The sequence below is a fragment of the Anoplophora glabripennis genome, unplaced genomic scaffold, assembly GCF_000390285.2.
Source record: "Anoplophora glabripennis isolate ALB-LARVAE unplaced genomic scaffold, Agla_2.0 scaffold138, whole genome shotgun sequence".
NCBI lineage: Eukaryota > Metazoa > Arthropoda > Insecta > Coleoptera > Cerambycidae > Anoplophora > Anoplophora glabripennis.
This window is the reverse complement of record NW_019416326.1, coordinates 50,040-67,515: the sequence shown is the minus strand read 5'-3', so window position 1 is coordinate 67,515 and position 17,476 is coordinate 50,040. Positions and strand designations below refer to the sequence as shown.

The following is a 17,476-nucleotide window of genomic DNA, read 5'->3' as shown; positions in this document are numbered from 1 at the left end:
TATACAGGGTGTTCCTTAATAAGTTCCCCCACGTCAAATTTAGGGAAACTGGCGCCCGAGATTAAAACCGACTATATAAGTTATTCACTAACATTACCGTTTAGAGTCCAGTCCGAGGAATAGAAGACCTTTCCGAAAAATTAAATTACAGGGGGTGTACACACCATAATTAAAAGTAATAAAATTTACACCGAACCCTATTTTGAAATATTTTGCCTCAATTATATTCTAGCGATAAATCAACTTTGCCACAGCGTTGACTCACCCTGTACAAAACCCAGTGTCATCTTAAAAAATGTCTAATTGATAGCTATAACATTCGTATTTAAAATTATCTTGAACTTGAACTTGAAAAATTGGAGATTGGGCGTTGATAGACCTACATTTACATAAACCTTTTTATTGTTTTTATTCAGAGAATCACCTATACAATATATCGTAAAATATTACATCGCCCTGTGCAGAAACAAATACAGGTTAAAACTGTCTTACTTACCAATGACTTTTGTTCCCATAAAATTCTATGGCGCATTTTTGGCATGCCAATCTCCGGCAATCCAGGCACAAGACCTTCTGCGCCCCCAACATTCCAAACGCGTCTCCGCACAATAAACACTGCGAAGGATTCCTGCCGAGAGCGCAGCGGCGCATATTTTCTAACCTTTCCACTAATTTGCCTATCTAAAAGATAATTTGTTAGGTATATGTTAGGACAGGCTGAAGGTATCATTACTCTTTCCTGTTCTGAAACGTCGATTTTTTCGGCTCTCTGTATAACTTGTACGATGGCCTCCTGTTCTTCAGCGGCTAGCGGTTGGGACTTCGACGAACTTGAACTGCAACCTAAAGCGGACGTTTTTACGCTCCATCCTGTATTTAACCTAAAAAAAAGTACCTGAGCATAGTGAAGATTCCAAGAACCATTGTGAGAAACAATATTATAAAACAGAAATAGTGTAGATAACTACGCACCCTAATTCAAGTCAATCACTCTTTCAAAGTCATGACTTAAATATTTAAAATCAAAGACAGTCGTTGTGGACGTGATTTATTATTTGTTAAACGCGCCAAAAAGAGATACAATGATGGTATAATTATCTTCATAGTGTCAATATATCACAGACAATTGTTCCAATATTTTATGTGTATTAGAGTGAAAGAAAATGGTGGACGTTTGTTGGGTATTAGTTTTAGACTGTAGTTTGACTAATAAAACTAAACAGAGCTGACACTCAGATTAAAAATTTGACAGTTGTTTTGATCGCGTCTCCGCGATTTTGAGGTTATATGTTGATTTCACTATGAACTGCAAATAGTTTATTATATTTGTAATAAATAATTTCTTAGTAGATTTTTAATGAATCAATTNACGGGCCGAAAACCCCCTTCACCAACCTAAATGGGACGCATATGATTTGCATGTCGAAAAACGGAGTAGTCCATGTTATTTAACGTAAAAAGTTATGTAAGACCCATAATTTTTTTTCTATTAATTTGCGACGTTTTGTCAATAACAGAAAAAAAAACAGTTTTGTTTGAGCCCTTTTAAGGGCATTTAACTTCCTAAGGGTGCGTTTTAGGGCACATATTAATAGAAACTTTTTGGCTCATTTTAATGAGTTAGAAACGCAGCAGATATTTGGAACCCTATTTTAGAAATACCCTGTATATTGTTGGGTCCATCCGGTCCTGCACAGTGCTCATATCTTGTAAATATAAACGAGCACTTTTCGCATAGAAGAAGTGTCCAGACGAGTGAAGGAATGGGAGCATTTGGCTGATAATTTGAAGGTGAAGGTTCCAATCTCCCATCCTTTCGGCTTGAATGACTTGCTTCATGAGTAAGGTCATTCGATAGTAGAGTACCCAAAGTTTAGCTGTCGGGCCTTCTTCTTCAAGTTTTTCAAGGCCACTTTTGAATTTGGCAATTACACTTTGTACATATTCATTGTCTTCTGCAAACAGTATGAGTGACCTTTCAGTGTCAAGCGAGAGCCTCTCTGTCTCAGCCTTTTCGTCGTCAGTGCTGTCTATCTCGATGAAAATCAGATGAGCCAGTGCACGGTTTTTGAGGGTATGGGCTCTCACTGCACGAGAATATGCATACCCATTCATCACTTTTTCGACACTGTTTTGAGAATATATCGTGGCAAGGAGCTGTTTGACGAATTTGACTATGTGTCTAATTTGATTGACTGATTGATTGATTAAGTTATTGTACGTTTGATTACTTATGTTTATATTAAATTACATTTCACCGGTTTTTTAATGACTTCATGCCTTCTTTTTCATTACCAAACCAAAAAATAAAAGATATGAAAGGTTATGGAACATTTCTGGAAAAATATGATTTTACCTTATATGTTTTTTTTTGCGATTTTGAGAGAACTACGAGGCCTACAAACCCCTGCACTTAATTTAAAGGTAATGAAATTGCCTACAAATTATATTTTACAAGTTCTACTCGTAGTGTCAATGGTTTCGACGCAATTTCGATTCAAAGAAGGTCTAAAACTAAAATTTTGAATTTTTGGAAAAAATGGCCTATTTTCAAAGTGCCGTAATTCGGTAACCAATCGAGACCAACAGAGCTCCGGTTGGGCTTAGTTTGTCACAAATTTGATGCTCTTAAAAAACGTATAGAATAGCTTTCGACGAAAAATTCATGGATTAGGAGATATATAGCAGAATCTGAAACAAGTCCAAAAATTTCGCGGTTTTTGGTGTGTACAAATTTTTCCACAACTTTCTGAGAGTTGCAAACTTGGGTATACATAGTCCTAATGGGTCCAAACAACATATTAAAAAATCAGATACATCATGTTTCGCGAATTTAGCGATTTTTTGTGTCGATTTTGACCGGCCTAGGCGGTATCTGTTTTGGTTTGGGTGAATCGTATATCCACGGAGATTTTTGGCTTTTTGGCTTTGAAATATCACTAGAAATGATAATGTTTCTATGCGCATAAAAAATATGACATTTTTCGAATTTTTTTAACATACTGTGCCGCCAAAAGTTAAGCCCACGTTTTTTTATGCGCATAGAAAAATTTTGATTTCTAGTGATATTTGAAAGCCAAAAAGCCAAAAATCTTCGTGGATATACGATTCACCCAAATATGGCTTTTTGAAACAGATATAATCTGGACAATAACTATAACATTTGTATTTAAAATCATCTTGAACTTGAACTTGAAAAATTGGAGATTGGGCGTTGATAGACCTACATTTACATAAACCTTTTTGTTGTTTTTATTCAGAGAGTCACCTATACAATATGTCGTAAAATATTACATCGCCCTGTACAGAAACAAATACAGGTTAAAACTGTCTTACTTACCAATGACTTTTGTTCCCATAAAATTCTATGGCGCATTTTTGGCATGCCAATCTCCGGCAATCCAGGCACAAGACCTTCTGCGCCCCCAACATTCCAAACGCGTCTCCGCACAATAAACACTGCGAAGGATTCCTGCCGAGAGCGCAGCGGCGCATATTTTCTAACCTTTCCACTAATTTGCCTATCTAAAAGATAATTTGTTAGGTATATGTTAGGACAGGCTGAAGGTATCATTACTCTTTCCTGTTCTGAAACGTCGATTTTTTCGGCTCTCTGTATAACTTGGACGATGGCCTCCTGTTCTTCAGCGGCTAGCGGTTGGGACTTCGACGAACTTGAACTGCAACCTAAAGCGGACGTTTTTACGCTCCATCCTGTATTTAACCTAAAAAAAGTACCTGAGCATAGTGAAGATTCCAAGAACCATTGTGAGAAACAATATTATAAAACAGAAATAGTGTAGATAACTACGCACCTTAATTCAAGTCAATCACTCTTTCAACGTCATGACTTAAATATTTAAAATCAAAGACAGTCGTTGTGGACGTGATTTATTATTTGTTAAACGCGCCAAAAAAGAGATACAATGATGGTATAAATATTGTTGTTCCAATATTTTATGTGTATTAGAGTGAAAGAAAATGGCGGACGTTTGTTGGGTATTAGTTTTAGACTGTAGTTTGACTAATAAAACTAAACAGAGCTGACACTCAGATTAAAAATTTGACAGTTGTTTTGATCGCGTCTCCGCGATTTCGAGGTTATATGTTGATTTCACTATGAACTGCAAATAGTTTATTATATTTGTAATAAATAATTTCTTAGTAGATTTTTAATGAATCAATTCATTTTTTATTAAAAATTTGTAATGAACCTGTTTTATTTTTGATTTTATTATGTCTGGATTTAAAAATATTTCTTTTTATTTCGGATTATTTTACCCCGACGGTGAGAATTATTGATTTTTCTACATATATATCAAATATCCACTCGCGGGTCCGACCGGCCGATACCCCACTCTGACAAGCCGTTGGTCACGTGGAGGTCCCACCACGACTGGTGTCAATCCGGTGGGGATTTGGGCAACAAAAGTCCTCGACATTCCCCGAAACCGACAGTTCGTATCCAGAACTCAACACCGAACAGACGTCCACCGCCAGCAAGAACTCTCCACCGAAGCCAGCCCAGAATAACCAGTGAACCTAGTAAGAATTATTTTCCTTATTATTATCCGTTCCAACCGGGTACAAGTCCGAAAAGATTTGTACACTTTAAGTGTGGAATTACTGTGGGCCCGAGAAGAATATTCTTGGTAACCCACACACAAATTCCACCGTCCGTCTCAACCCGCACGACAGTGCAATCGTTGGATTCGGCGTGTTAAACCCAATCCTGACGAAGCCGTCGTGTTTACTACAGCGTTGCTTGGTGTCCCGCACCTTGATGTACGCTGGGTAATAGGGGATATGTGAACCAAGACCTAGAGGTTCGGCGTGCCCACCCAATCTCCGGGTCGTTCCATATAGTATCCGTACGCTTCTCCCTGGTCGGCGTGTATACCCATCAGACCGAGAAGCGTTGTATACAGAGAGTCCGACACCATCGGCCACCAGGACGTATAAAGCTTAAAGGCTAGTACGAATTGTAAGGCGAGATACTTCGGATCCCGTTTCACCATCCTATCTTTCCGCCTTGCACCGCTTGGGCTTTCTTCGCTGGTTATTGCTATCGCTTACCGCTTACCGCATTCCGCTTACTAATTTTGCATTGCTTGCTAGGCCATTATACCGATATTTGACCGCCCGCCTGTTTAAAATAAGTCCGAAATAATTCCGAATAAATTTTGGTTTATTTTCAGAATCAGCGGGGACCAGTAAAAAACGTCTATAAATATTTTAATCAGACCGTCTAAAATCACCTTTTCCTTTGTACATAAAAACCGTCTACGATTGTAGAGTAATAAATATTTTATTTCGATCCCGTTTACAAATATTTATTTCTTTTCTAAGGTGATAAGTAAAATGGTAAAAAACCCAGAGTCATAACTTTTTAATTTTGTCTCTTTCACACTGAATTTGTATATAATTATTGTTAAGAAACTTGTAAATAATTTCAGTCGTTTAGTAGTGGGTAGGAATAAAAATTGACACTATATGTATTTGTAATAAGTATTAATATTTTCCCTGTGTGAATAAATCTAGTAAAACTTAATAGGTTTATTTCTTTCACCGTCGAGGTAAAACGATAACATTCCGAACCAGCAAAAACGCTGATATCGTTTTGTAGAGCTCCCGTTAAATTTCATATTTAAAATAAAACTACACTGAGAAAACTACTCTCTGCCGAACTCTCTGCCGTTTTCTCCTAAAAGAAATTCATTGACCCCTGGAATTTATTTTCTTCACTGTAGCTACCTGTGCACTTTACTCTAAACCGAGGATAAGGGATACGTGGAGTTTCCCCCACGTCAAATTTAGGGAAACTGGCGCCCGGGATTAAAACCGACTATATAAGTTATTCACTAACATTACCGTTTAGAGTCCAGTCCGAGGAATAGAAGACCTTTACGAAAAATTAAATTACAGGGGGTGTACACACCATAATTAAAAGTAATAAAATTTACACCGAACGATCCATAGAGAGAGGACCGAGGAAAAGTGCGTCACAAATTTACGAGAAATCCTCAGTACAATTTTCGTTTATTTACTTCGAATAGGTACATAAGTGTAACGATAGAGATAACCAGCAACACTAGTATTAAAATTTGGGAGATATCCAGATTTTGGAATTGTCAAGATGACACAATTATATGAAAACAGTAACTAATTTGACTAGAATTTTTCGTCGTAGTTCATACGAATATTGCTTGTCAAGCAATGGAAAAGATACAGTGGTTTTAGTGTAGCATCTAGACCGACAAAATTTTGAACTACATAGATATAGGTTTATTCTTGTCTAACGGTTTTTTTCATACACTAAATTCGATTCCAACCTCAGAATTGCTGCATCACGTAAAATTTTTGAAATATCCGTACCTAACCTAAAAATTGCGATCCAAAGTAAACTAGACTTTTTAAAAATAAGAACAAAAAGTTTTTTGGCAAAACCGATTTATTTTTTTCAAAATAGTCCCATTTCGACTGAATATAGCAACACAATAAAAAATAATACCATTGGTATTACTGTATTGACACGGAATCACAATGATGTGGAACCTGTGGACATTTCTTGTTTGTTTCTGCATTTTTTGACATTTACGCGAAATCTTGACATCAAACGTGAAATTGAGAGTTTTCTTACAAAATATACTTTTCTGTTCCAAAGAATACATAATTAGGTGTCCTTGTTAAGGAAATTTTATTACAGTTTGTATATATCACCAGTTACAATAATATTAAACTATAAGTACTCTAACAATATTCAGGGTTGTCCACTATAAAAACAAACCATATACAAATTGTTGTTGAATCAAAGATTTTATATAAAAGAACCTGCCTGTATAGTCAAATTTTAAATATATGACAAATTAGTGGTAGAAATCATTTATGAATTTTTGCGTTACTTAAAAACTAGTCTGACGTCATAAGGGGCAATTGAACAAGAACCTACTAGCGATCCTATTGCATAATTTTGAAGAAGAAAATATGTTAAAATTGTCTATCAAACCCTGCTGCCCTGTCTCCTGTTTTTTAAAACAAAAGTGACACTAGTGACAGCAGTCTATCAACAGGGATGTTGATAGACTAGGAGTTTTCCGGGTTTTCTTCGTTTCTAATTTTCCGATCGGATCGATCGACATCTCATTTTATTTGTATTTCGGTTCTCTACAAATACTTATAGCATTCAAACTGCTTCGTTAGTTTAGGTTTATAAGAAAAAAATTTAAAAATGGGTTTTTTGTATAAAAATGCTTATAAAAAATTAATTAATGGTAAATTGGAGTAGGAAACATATAAGCATATATCTACAGACTGTCTTTTACATGATGGCACAGTCCGTTTGCTACTAGTATTCTTGTCACAAAATCACTGATTTAATGCTCTACTGATTGGTCTATTTGGAACGAACCTTACCTTGCTAATCCCAAGGTCATTTTCTCCATAAAACTTTTTATAGCATCTTATATCTTCAAAATCCACTTTGAATCGTTCCAATATCTTCTGTCCTCGAGAAATCGTTTGTTGAAATTGATTAGCATAATTGTAAAATTCAAAATGAAGCATCCAATAAGGCGAACGGTATAAAAAAATAGAATTTAGAAATAAAAAAAATGTTATGGAATTAGTATCATTTAGTGCAATGTTTTTGACAAAAGAATAAACAATTCTGAGCTTATTGAATCCAATGTAGAGAAATTCAAGATGGCGGCCAATATGGGAGTGATGTGATCCTATAACACCATAAGGATCGAATTTCCACGCGAAACAAATTCGATTATCGTATAATCTGCAACCCCATAGTCCTGGAGATCAAAGAGTGAATCCGAAAATCGCCCATTTTGGCAAACTCGTAATTCGTTAAAAATTTTATGCTAAGTTATTGTACATCATTAGAACGTGTTACTGAGAAAGTTCCAAGATGAGTTCAGCTTTAGTTCTGGAGATACGAGTCACAATTCTCGCGATCTTATGTACTTTAAATCTATAAGATTCACTGTTTTTTAGATCATCAAGGTCCAGGTGGTTACTTAGGTTATCGGGGTCGTTGATTACGAATCTATAGTCTGTTTAGAAATGAAAGAGAGTAATAAAAGCTTATTATGTATGCAAATCGTAAATAAATGTAGTACTGGTGCTTATATTCAATATTTTTATATTATGTATTTTCCGTATAGATGAGGTGTACTTTTAAAAAAACTTTGTGCGATCGGACTGTACTAAATTGTAGCAGGTAGCTAAAATTTAATCCCCGACAATCCGTCTTTGTCTATGCCGCTTCAATTTCTCGGTCCATTTCTCTTATAAGTAAACAATATAAAAACAGCATTTCAAAACATGAGGCTACTTTAAGCATCATAACCGGGTTAAGAGGGTTTTTAGTAATTCAAATAAAATTATTCAATATTATTATCAAAATATTTATTTAAATTTAATGAATAGACTTTTATTCCACACAAAAATATATGTATTTTGAAAATTCAAATTATGGTGAGTAAATGTAGTGTTGTATAAATGTACAATAAAGAAAATAAAAAAGTAGGTATATTAAAATTCATCCTCTGAATATTCTGATGAATTATCTTCGTCTCCTAGATTGATAACGATAGGTTCCACAGTAACGTCAATTAAATTATCGAGTTCCCACATTTTCTCCTCTTCTTTTTGTACATGATGTATACATCTTTGCCAGTTATCTGCAGTTACTCGTTCCAAGGAATTTTTTAACAAAATTTTCACGTCACTTAATTTAAACGTCGTATTATTTCGCGCTACATCTCCTTTTACCTGCGCCCAGACTAATTCGATTGGGTTAAGTTCACAGTGATAAGGTGGTAACCGTAGTACCGTTATTTGGCGATTTGTTGCCATTTCATCGATAACATATTTTTTCTGATCTTTATTAAGATTGACAAGTGTCAAAAGTTCCTTTTTCACCATATTTGTTTCAAAAGAAATGTTTTTTCCGGATAACCATTGAATTATATCGGCTTTCCTCCAAGCAGTCGTAGGCGTCCGCTCGGTCTGCCGTGAATGGTAACTGGCATTATCCATGACAATTACAGACCCCGGAGGAATAAGATCCAACATCTGTGTAAAATACTCTTCGAAAACATCTGCGTTCATGTCTTCGTGATAGTCACCTGTATTTTTAGATTCAAATAAAAGTAAACCGCCATCTACAAAACCACTGGCACTACCTATATGTGTCACTATTAATCTTCGCCCTTTACCTGAAGGTGCCTTGAACCCTGTTGAAAGTCCATCCAAAAATGCTTGTCGAAAACTTTTTACATTTTTATCTTGCCATACTTTTGTTACAGTATATCCCTCGTTGACCCAAGTTTCGTCTAGATAATAAATATTCCTCCCTTCGTCACGGAATTTTCTAATTGATCTTAAGTAGGATCTTCGCCAACAAATAATTTCATCTTTATCGATAAGAACTGACTTCCTGTTCTGCTTTTCCCAGCAAAAATTCAACTCTCGTAAGACGGCCCATAATTTGCTTCTACTGATTTTTGGCAAATCGTTGTCCTCTGAAAGTTCACTTAAAATTTTGTTTAGCGTTGGTATTTCTTTTTTAAAATAAAATGAGTGTACTTTTCTGCGAATGACATTTTTGAAGAAATCATCTATAACGACTTTTGACCTCCCTGTAGATGATTTTGGGGGATTTACAGTATCTTGTTCATTTTTTGTTTCCTTTAAAAGTCTGTAGATAGTCGATTTTCCAATCCCAGTCATTTTTGTTAGCATTAGTGTTACCCGATCATTACCTGAAACGAAATATTACCACGCCCATGGCCGGTTCTTATCTCGGGGTTTTATTACTCTCTTTCATTTCCAAACAGAATATAACAATCTAGTTCCGCGGGAGGATGATAGGTGGCGCATTTGCCTGCAAGAGAGTTGTACTTGAAAAAATATAAAGGTTTGCGCAATTGGCCGCCCGAGCACTTTTCACTTGGAGTTCCAGCGGGCACCTCTGAAGTACCCTGATTACTCTTTCTCCTCCAATAGTATAATTAGATTTAGGTATTTTTGCCTACAGGCTTTGATTTAATTAAACTCTTTTTTCTTTTATTCACCCTATTTGATCAATCTTTTTAGATTATTTACACTAATTATTTCAGAAAAATGCCTTCTTTTATAACTTGTCTGGGTTGTAAAATTCAAGAGATAAAAAAATTAAAAGTTTTTTAGTGCCAACATTCTGACTTTATCGACTATTAATAATTTACGAACGAGGTATAACCCAAAAATACGAAGACTGGATAGCATTGCATTCATTTTTTACATTTTAGCCGTTAGCTTGGATCCATCATTTTGAATTTTGCAAATCTGCTCTCGGATTCGTAATCAGCGACCCCGAAAATTCCTGTATACCCAATTTGGTCGAATTTGGTTCAATTGCAAAAATTTTGTCAGCCATCTTGGATCCGACATTTAGAATTTTGAAATTCTGACTTCAGATTCAGAATCAGCAACTGCTAAAACCTAAGTAACCACCTTGATCTTGATGATAGGCCATCTAAAGAACAGTAAATCTTAAAAGTTTAAAGCGATATGCTCGATACATAAGATCGCGAGTATTATGACATGTATCATTCATATCTCCAAAACCAAAGCTGAACTCATCTTGGAACTTTCTCAGTAACACGTTCTAATGATATACAATAACTCTGCTCAAAATTTTTAACGAATTACGAGTTTGCCAAAATGGACGTTTTTGGAGTCACTCTTTCCAAGCACAAAAAGCTCAGCAGATTCTTGAATACCACAGCTTTGTATAGTGAAATTTCCGAATATCGAGGAATACGCCATCTATCTCAATTTCAATAAACGATTTCTGGGATAGGAAAAGAGATACTCGAACGATACAAAATTTTGAAGAGTAGTATTTCCAGTTGCGTAACGAATTTTGTGAAGAAAAATTACCTCAAATATAGCGAACAACCATGTTTTGTGCATAAATAAATACATATCTCTAAAACATGATTTGACAGAATAATTCTAAGATGGGATTTGAATTCAGCGCGTCTAAAATATTCGCGAAAGTATAGTCTATTTTCTAATTTAGAAGATTATTCACATTTTCTCGGCCTGTGTAATTGATGAAATAATATACTGCATGACTGATTTTTTTAAAGGTAGGTCTTGTAAGTGCCTCTTCAACTGACACAGTACGTATTTGCTCCACATAATCAAGATCTGAGTATCTAGATCAATTCAGTCTAATTTAGAGTCGCACCTTTGACACCTTGACTACCGACGCTCCTATTACTGCGTTACCACATTTTGGAATATCAATTTAATTACCATAATGGTCTTAACAATTGAGTCATGTTGACTTAAACGTAAATTAATATAGATTATACGCTGACTTAGAACTGATTATTATTGTACTACGTAAAAGTTTTTTCCAGTAGGTATATGCTTTATATAAAATTGAAATAACTAAACTTAAACTATTGCTATATCCAGAATGATAAACTAACCACCTGTTTCTTATCTAACGTTGAGTGTCAAAATTGTACGGATAATATAACTTTTGCGATTACTTCAAATAATACAGAATAAGTAGGTACCTATTAACTTCTGTCAGCCTGGTCCAGATTTTCAAATAAACATCCAGTATACTATAACTGATTGTGAGCTTTATTTAAATAAAATTCGATTAAAGCAAAATTTATTATTTATTTGAATGGCCATTTAAACTAATGCAGGAGTCAGCTACTAAACTGATTTGTTATTCTTAACCAGTACGTAGGATATATAATTTTATGTTAAATTTTCAAACGCGTGTTGGTTTACGATTTAATATTTAGAAAGCACTTATTTCGTTTAATACTAACACGAAATGTTGAACTATACATAATTAATAAAAAGGCAAACAGATGTTTCACCGAACCTAGTTTTTACTCTCTTACATTAATATTCATTTTGTACTAGGTTTACCGCTGTTATTTTGTATATCATGTCTCTGATATCACACATTTTATCTGAAAAATCGATATTGTTTGAACACAGTATCATTAAAGCTAAATGGCGAATGTGAACATACTGATTATCAGAAATATATGTGTTATCTTGTAAAGATAATAAATGCAGAGTCATTTCATTTCAAAGTAAGTAATATAATACTTCACCTCATTTATTCTTTTGTTTTAATGGTAATGACCAAAGTTTTAGTAAATTTTCTAGGAATTTCAAAATGGTATTTATGCCGTAACTGTAACGCTTAAACAAATATTTTGGTGCCTAATAATACCTAAGTAATATTACTGTATTTTTTACATATTACACTTAAAAGGTGTTAGCGACCTCTATGTTTTGTAATGTGTAAAAGAAATTTATGAAGGTCCGTAACTTTTCAAGAAAGTATTTTGGTACTAAAATATATTCGGTAATTGCTGTTTTAATCTAAGGAAGCTTTGGTTAAATTTTCCACACCTAATTTTACACAAATTACATCCATGGTTCACCCTGTATATGTAAGAAATAAATTAAAATATATGTACGGGGCGTTTCAGGATTAAGTCGACAAACTTTAAGGATATATTCCTCATAAAAAAATAAGAAAAAAGTCGAGTATAATTTAATTTTCGAAATATAAGGCGTTAAAGATTTTTTTAAAATTCGAATTTTTTAAATAACTTCTAAATGAAGAAGGCTATTTAAGCCAAATTTGGCATGACACATCTTCTTATAAGATACCATTTTTCCATAGAAGTAGAAGTCCCGCAAGCAACCAGTGGCGGAGTTATAGGGACTCAGACTCATTAAATTATAAAAAAAAATTAATACGGCCCTACTGAAAATAAAAAATGATGCTGTTTTTAGATAGAACAGTGTGTTATTGACAAAAAGTATACATTTACTTTTTTTCCTAACTCTTATAGTTTCATGGCAAAATTGATTTTTCGGAAGGGTGCTTCTGGATTCTGTCGATAAACTATAGGAAGACGTTCCTCATAAAACCTAAAAAAATATAGTACCTATTAAAATTATGGTCTTAGTCCCGAGCATGTGTGAATCAAATAAGCCTTTTTGTCTCCCCTTCCCTTGGGTTTAACCAATAGTATTAAAATTATTTAGGAGATGCTTCGTTTTTGAGATATAGGGTGTTTTTTTTAGAAAAAAAAAATGATGAAAACAATAGAAATATTTAAGTAGGGTAGGGCGGGGCTAGTTGAGCAATTTTTCACTTGAGCGGATATAGCTCCTCAATGATAAGTCTCAATGAGTTGTTATGCGACCTGATGGATTAGTAATTTATCCCTTAGCAAAAGTGTCCATAGTAATTTATTGTTAATAAGTCAGATTTAAGAGCTACAGCTGTTTATGTCCAGAAGGTCAAATATGCTCAACGTACCCCATAGGTGAGGTAAGTTGAGCAGGGGTATGAGGCAAGTTGAGCACTAAGAATGTCTAGCCATACCAAGGGTTCAATGCTAACTAGAGATGAAATAAAATATCTGTTTGACAATCAGCTCTTTATTTAGTCTTTTAGTGACAGAATAACAAAACTTAAAGTAATTTTCTTTAAATAAATAACAAATAAATATAACTGAAAATAGAATAAACAAAACATCAACGTATCTTAAGACTAACTTCAGGTTAGATTCAGTCTTTCTGTTTAAAATCAGACTTAAATATCTTAGAAGAAAATATTAATAAGATCTTAGCAACTTAATCGTCGTTGTCACTGTTGCAATTGACACAAACGAAAGTAACACCAGCACCTGGAACACATTTTGTATGTGCCCATTCCCTGCAAGCTTGACACTGGATCCAACTTTCTCCTGGTAAGCTTTCAGAATAGCCTTCGCAACAAATCAGACAGGAATAATCATCATCACCACTTTCATCACTTGACTGGAGTATTTTTTTACAGACACTCTTCTTTCTTTTCTTATCCATGTTCTTCTTTGGCTTCTTAACTTTTTTTGTGGTTTTATTTTGCTGCTCTTCTAAAGCGTTCTTTTCGGGAGTGTCTGTTAGTATTGCAGTTTTCCTCTTTCTTCTGTTAGTTTTAGCTGCTTTTCTAGGGCTAGCCTTTGGGTATGTTCGCACAATTTCCGGGGAAAATACTTGTGTTAGATCGATCGTCTCGTTTTCTTTGTTGCTTGGACCAGGCTCGGGTTCAGCTTGGCTGGTGGAGGCAGAAGGAGTGGGATTAAGTTCAGTGCTGGACATCACAGCTTGCTCTGGATGATCTTTTTCCGGCTCGATAGTTTCTTGTTCAGAACGATCAGTTACAAATGATGGTGAAAACTCATCCTCACCAAAAATGTTTGCATTATATGGGAAGATGCCTGTCTTTCGGAAACCGTTGACAATATTTATACTTGTCTGAGCAAACGGCAACAAATCAACGACAATTTTTGGTATAGTAAGGGTTTTTCCCGGGTTGTTTCGTAGCCATGCATCTTGAGCAGCAGCGCAATACTTTTTGAACGGACCAAAGACTGACACATCCAACGGTTGTAATTTATGGCTACAATGCGGTGGAAAGGACAACATTACAACTCGTTCTCTTTGGCCAAATTTAGTGTCTCCACGTTCAAGTGAGAGGAGTGATTATCCAACACTAACAAAACAGGGCACTCCATGGACGGTTTCACATGTTTTATAAAATGTTGCATAAACTGATAGAATTCTTTGTCTGTAACCCATCCACTGGCATTGCCTGCTCCTATACAATTAGGGGGACCACCATTGAGAAAGTGTGTCTTAAACTGTTTTCTCGGAAATACAAACATAGGAGGTACAGCATTTCCAAGAGCAGACACAGCAGTTACTACTGTAATGTTAGTCCCTCGTTCTCCAGAAGTCATGGCACCGACGTTGCGCTTACCTTTGGCAGCTACAATTTTATTTGGCTTCAGCACAGTGGATACTCCCGTCTCATCTACATTCCAAATGTCTGCCGCAGTAAATCCATATCTATCCATTACTTCCGCTAATTTTTCAAAAAAAACTTTAACATTCTGCGCATTAAATGATGTTGCCCTACCAAGGCTGGTGGGTTCTGGTTTTCGTATGGATAGCTCCGGATTTCGTTTTAAAAACATCGTAAGCCATTCTTTTCCGGCCATCTTATTTGCAGTCCAGCTGGGTGGAATTTCAATGCTAAATTTAGCAGAACACTCGTAGGCAAGGCGACGGACGTCTTTTGGAGAATATCCATAGAAGATTGATGCCATTTGTAGCAAGTAATTTTTCAAAGACTTCTCCTGTGTGGGAGAAAATACTCGCTTCGGTGTTGCATAGCCCATGGATGAATCACCACATTCATTTAATTTTTTCAAAAATCTTGTCAGTCATCCGTTTGATACCGAATTCTTTGGCGGCGGCATTCACACTTTTTCCCTCATCGTTGACAGCCTTTGCGGCATTACTTAAGTCTTCAGTAGTGTAAGAACATCTTGTAGTCTTCCTCTTGTAAGTCCGCATCCTAAAAAAAATAAAACATTCATTACTTTAGTTGTTTGAGTCGTGGGGTAAGTTGAGCAACTATAGCTCAACTAACCCCAACCCGAAATTTTAAAACAAAAGTGAGGTTATAAGAAAACCGTAAGAATTATACCCAGAACCTCTCTACATATCAAAAGTACAATAATTTTATGGAAGATTAACACTTACCTGATTGAAAACAGATAACATTCAACTAATACAGACGAAAACTTGCGATAAACGATTTTTTAACTGTTTGGTCACAAAATAAACAAAACGCACGGGCGCTTCAGTCGCTCGTCGAGCCTCCACTAGCGATCACGCGGTGAATAGTTTGCGAGATATTTCGATTGCCCAACTTGCCCCTATGCTCACTAGCCCCGCCCTATCCTACCTAACATCTAATGTGACTATGTCGTAATGCGACAACGTAACGACCCTTGCAATAATCTTAAAATTTTTCAAGCGGTTTGTAGTCACTTCATTTACTTGTGTTGTGTACTTTTAAATAAAATAACACATGGAAATTTATTTGTAAATTGAAACAACCAAAAAATTACCAATTAATATTATACCTAGACAAAGCGAAAAATGAATCAAAAATGAAATGATTTAAAAAATATTTTGTTCAAAATGGGCGCCTCCGGACTGTAGACAAGTACATCTTCTAATTATGAAGGTAGTTGCCGATCGACACTGAATTGGAGTTAATTCTCGACACGCTTGGACTATTTGGTAGACCTTTTGTTTAACAGCACCCCAAACGAAATAATCTATCGGTGTAAAGGCCGGTGAACGTGCGGGCCATGCTGCAAGTCCTTCACGACCAATCTATCTCCTGGGATAATTATTGTTTAACCTCTCCCTAGGACCTCTACCAAAATGGGCAGGACAACCATCTAGTTGAAATCAACTGTTCATTCGCGTATTAAGCGGAATATCTTCTAACAGATCTTGAAAACCATTTTCAAGGAACTCGGTAAACATGTCAGCATTTAACCGATGCGGAAGGAAGTAGGGACCAACTATTGTGTTGTCCAACACACCCAATCATACGTTACATTGGAATTCATGCCGCAAACTATGTTCACTTACCGCCCGTGGATTCTCGTAGGACCAAATATAGTTGTTCCTTTGGTTTAAAATTCCCGTTCGAGTAAATGTTGACTCATCTGTCCACATTACTTTTTGCGTAAACTGGTCATCATTTTCTGCTTGGTTTAACATCCAGTCACAAAACACGCGCCTGCATCGTATATCTTGAAGCAATAAATGTTGCACACGCTGGATATGATACGCATGGCGTCCATAAGCCCGAAGAGTCCTCCAAATGGAACTTGACGAAATACCTAGCTCATAGCTAGATCTTTTGACACACGTGGATGGATTTTCATCGAAATAGTTTAAAATAGTATTCGATCTTACTTCGTCCTGAAGTGGGGCAAAATGTCCATCAGCATAAGTTGGAATACCGAAAGACCCAGTTTGTCTGAGACGACTGAATGTCATTGAAAATGTTTCCTTTGCTGGGAGTCTGCGATGAGGAAATCTTACTGCATATTCACGGCGAGTTGCCGTGGCATTTCCATCACAAAAACCATATACAAAGACCATATCAACATAATTATTCATTGTTCGAAAATATGGACGGCATTATTAAACTTATCTTTATTATTAGTTTAAACGCTTTATCTAATAGCTGTTTTACATTGACAATTTATTGATGAATAAATTGACGAAGTTCTTCATGAATTAATTCACGAATTTATTAGTAAACAGTGTGGTTTTACATTGCTACAGACTTTATCAAGTTTTTTGACGCATGAATCAGTTCTACCAACGAATCAAAGAAGCAAATAAATTTCAAAAATGTCACCTTTCCACTCATAATTGTAGTGATACAACAGCGGTACCGTTTTGACACATATTATATAAATATCAGTGTTTGTAAGTAACAAATCAGTAAAAACAATGCAAAACTAGTACGACGCCACACAATTATTTACATATTCCAATA

General features: G+C 35.5%; 3 protein-coding genes across 3 annotated transcripts in view; all 3 read right to left on the bottom strand.

Annotated features, from left to right (window-relative positions):
- Nucleotides 1–7,433, bottom strand: part of LOC108903170 (rabphilin-3A) — a 79,179-nt gene extending 71,746 nt beyond the window's left edge. Inside the window, exons 1-3 of the mRNA XM_023454114.1 lie at nucleotides 7,414–7,433; nucleotides 3,578–3,725; nucleotides 3,341–3,525 (exon numbers count right to left, since the gene is read on the bottom strand). Coding sequence (XP_023309882.1) covers nucleotides 3,341–3,525; nucleotides 3,578–3,725; nucleotides 7,414–7,433 — 353 coding nt within the window. The remainder of the gene's footprint in view (nucleotides 1–3,340; nucleotides 3,526–3,577; nucleotides 3,726–7,413) is intronic.
- A 6,259-nt stretch (nucleotides 7,434–13,692) lies between these two features.
- LOC108903167 lies at nucleotides 13,693–14,526 on the bottom strand. The gene has a single exon (XM_018705255.1). The coding sequence runs from the start codon at nucleotides 14,524–14,526 to the stop codon at nucleotides 13,693–13,695; it is 834 nt and encodes a 277-aa protein (XP_018560771.1).
- On the bottom strand, nucleotides 14,526–15,209 carry LOC108903166. Its single transcript, XM_018705254.2, has one exon. The coding sequence runs from the start codon at nucleotides 15,207–15,209 to the stop codon at nucleotides 14,526–14,528; it is 684 nt and encodes a 227-aa protein (XP_018560770.2).
- Between the last annotated feature and the right edge of the window lie 2,267 nt (nucleotides 15,210–17,476).

What these genes read in the sequence shown, in the direction of transcription:
- LOC108903167 (XM_018705255.1), bottom strand. Translation starts at nt 14,526, where the DNA reads ATGTTGTCCTTTCCACCGCATTGTAGCCATAAATTACAACCGTTGGAT.
- LOC108903166 (XM_018705254.2), bottom strand. Translation starts at nt 15,209, where the DNA reads ATGGCATCAATCTTCTATGGATATTCTCCAAAAGACGTCCGTCGCCTT.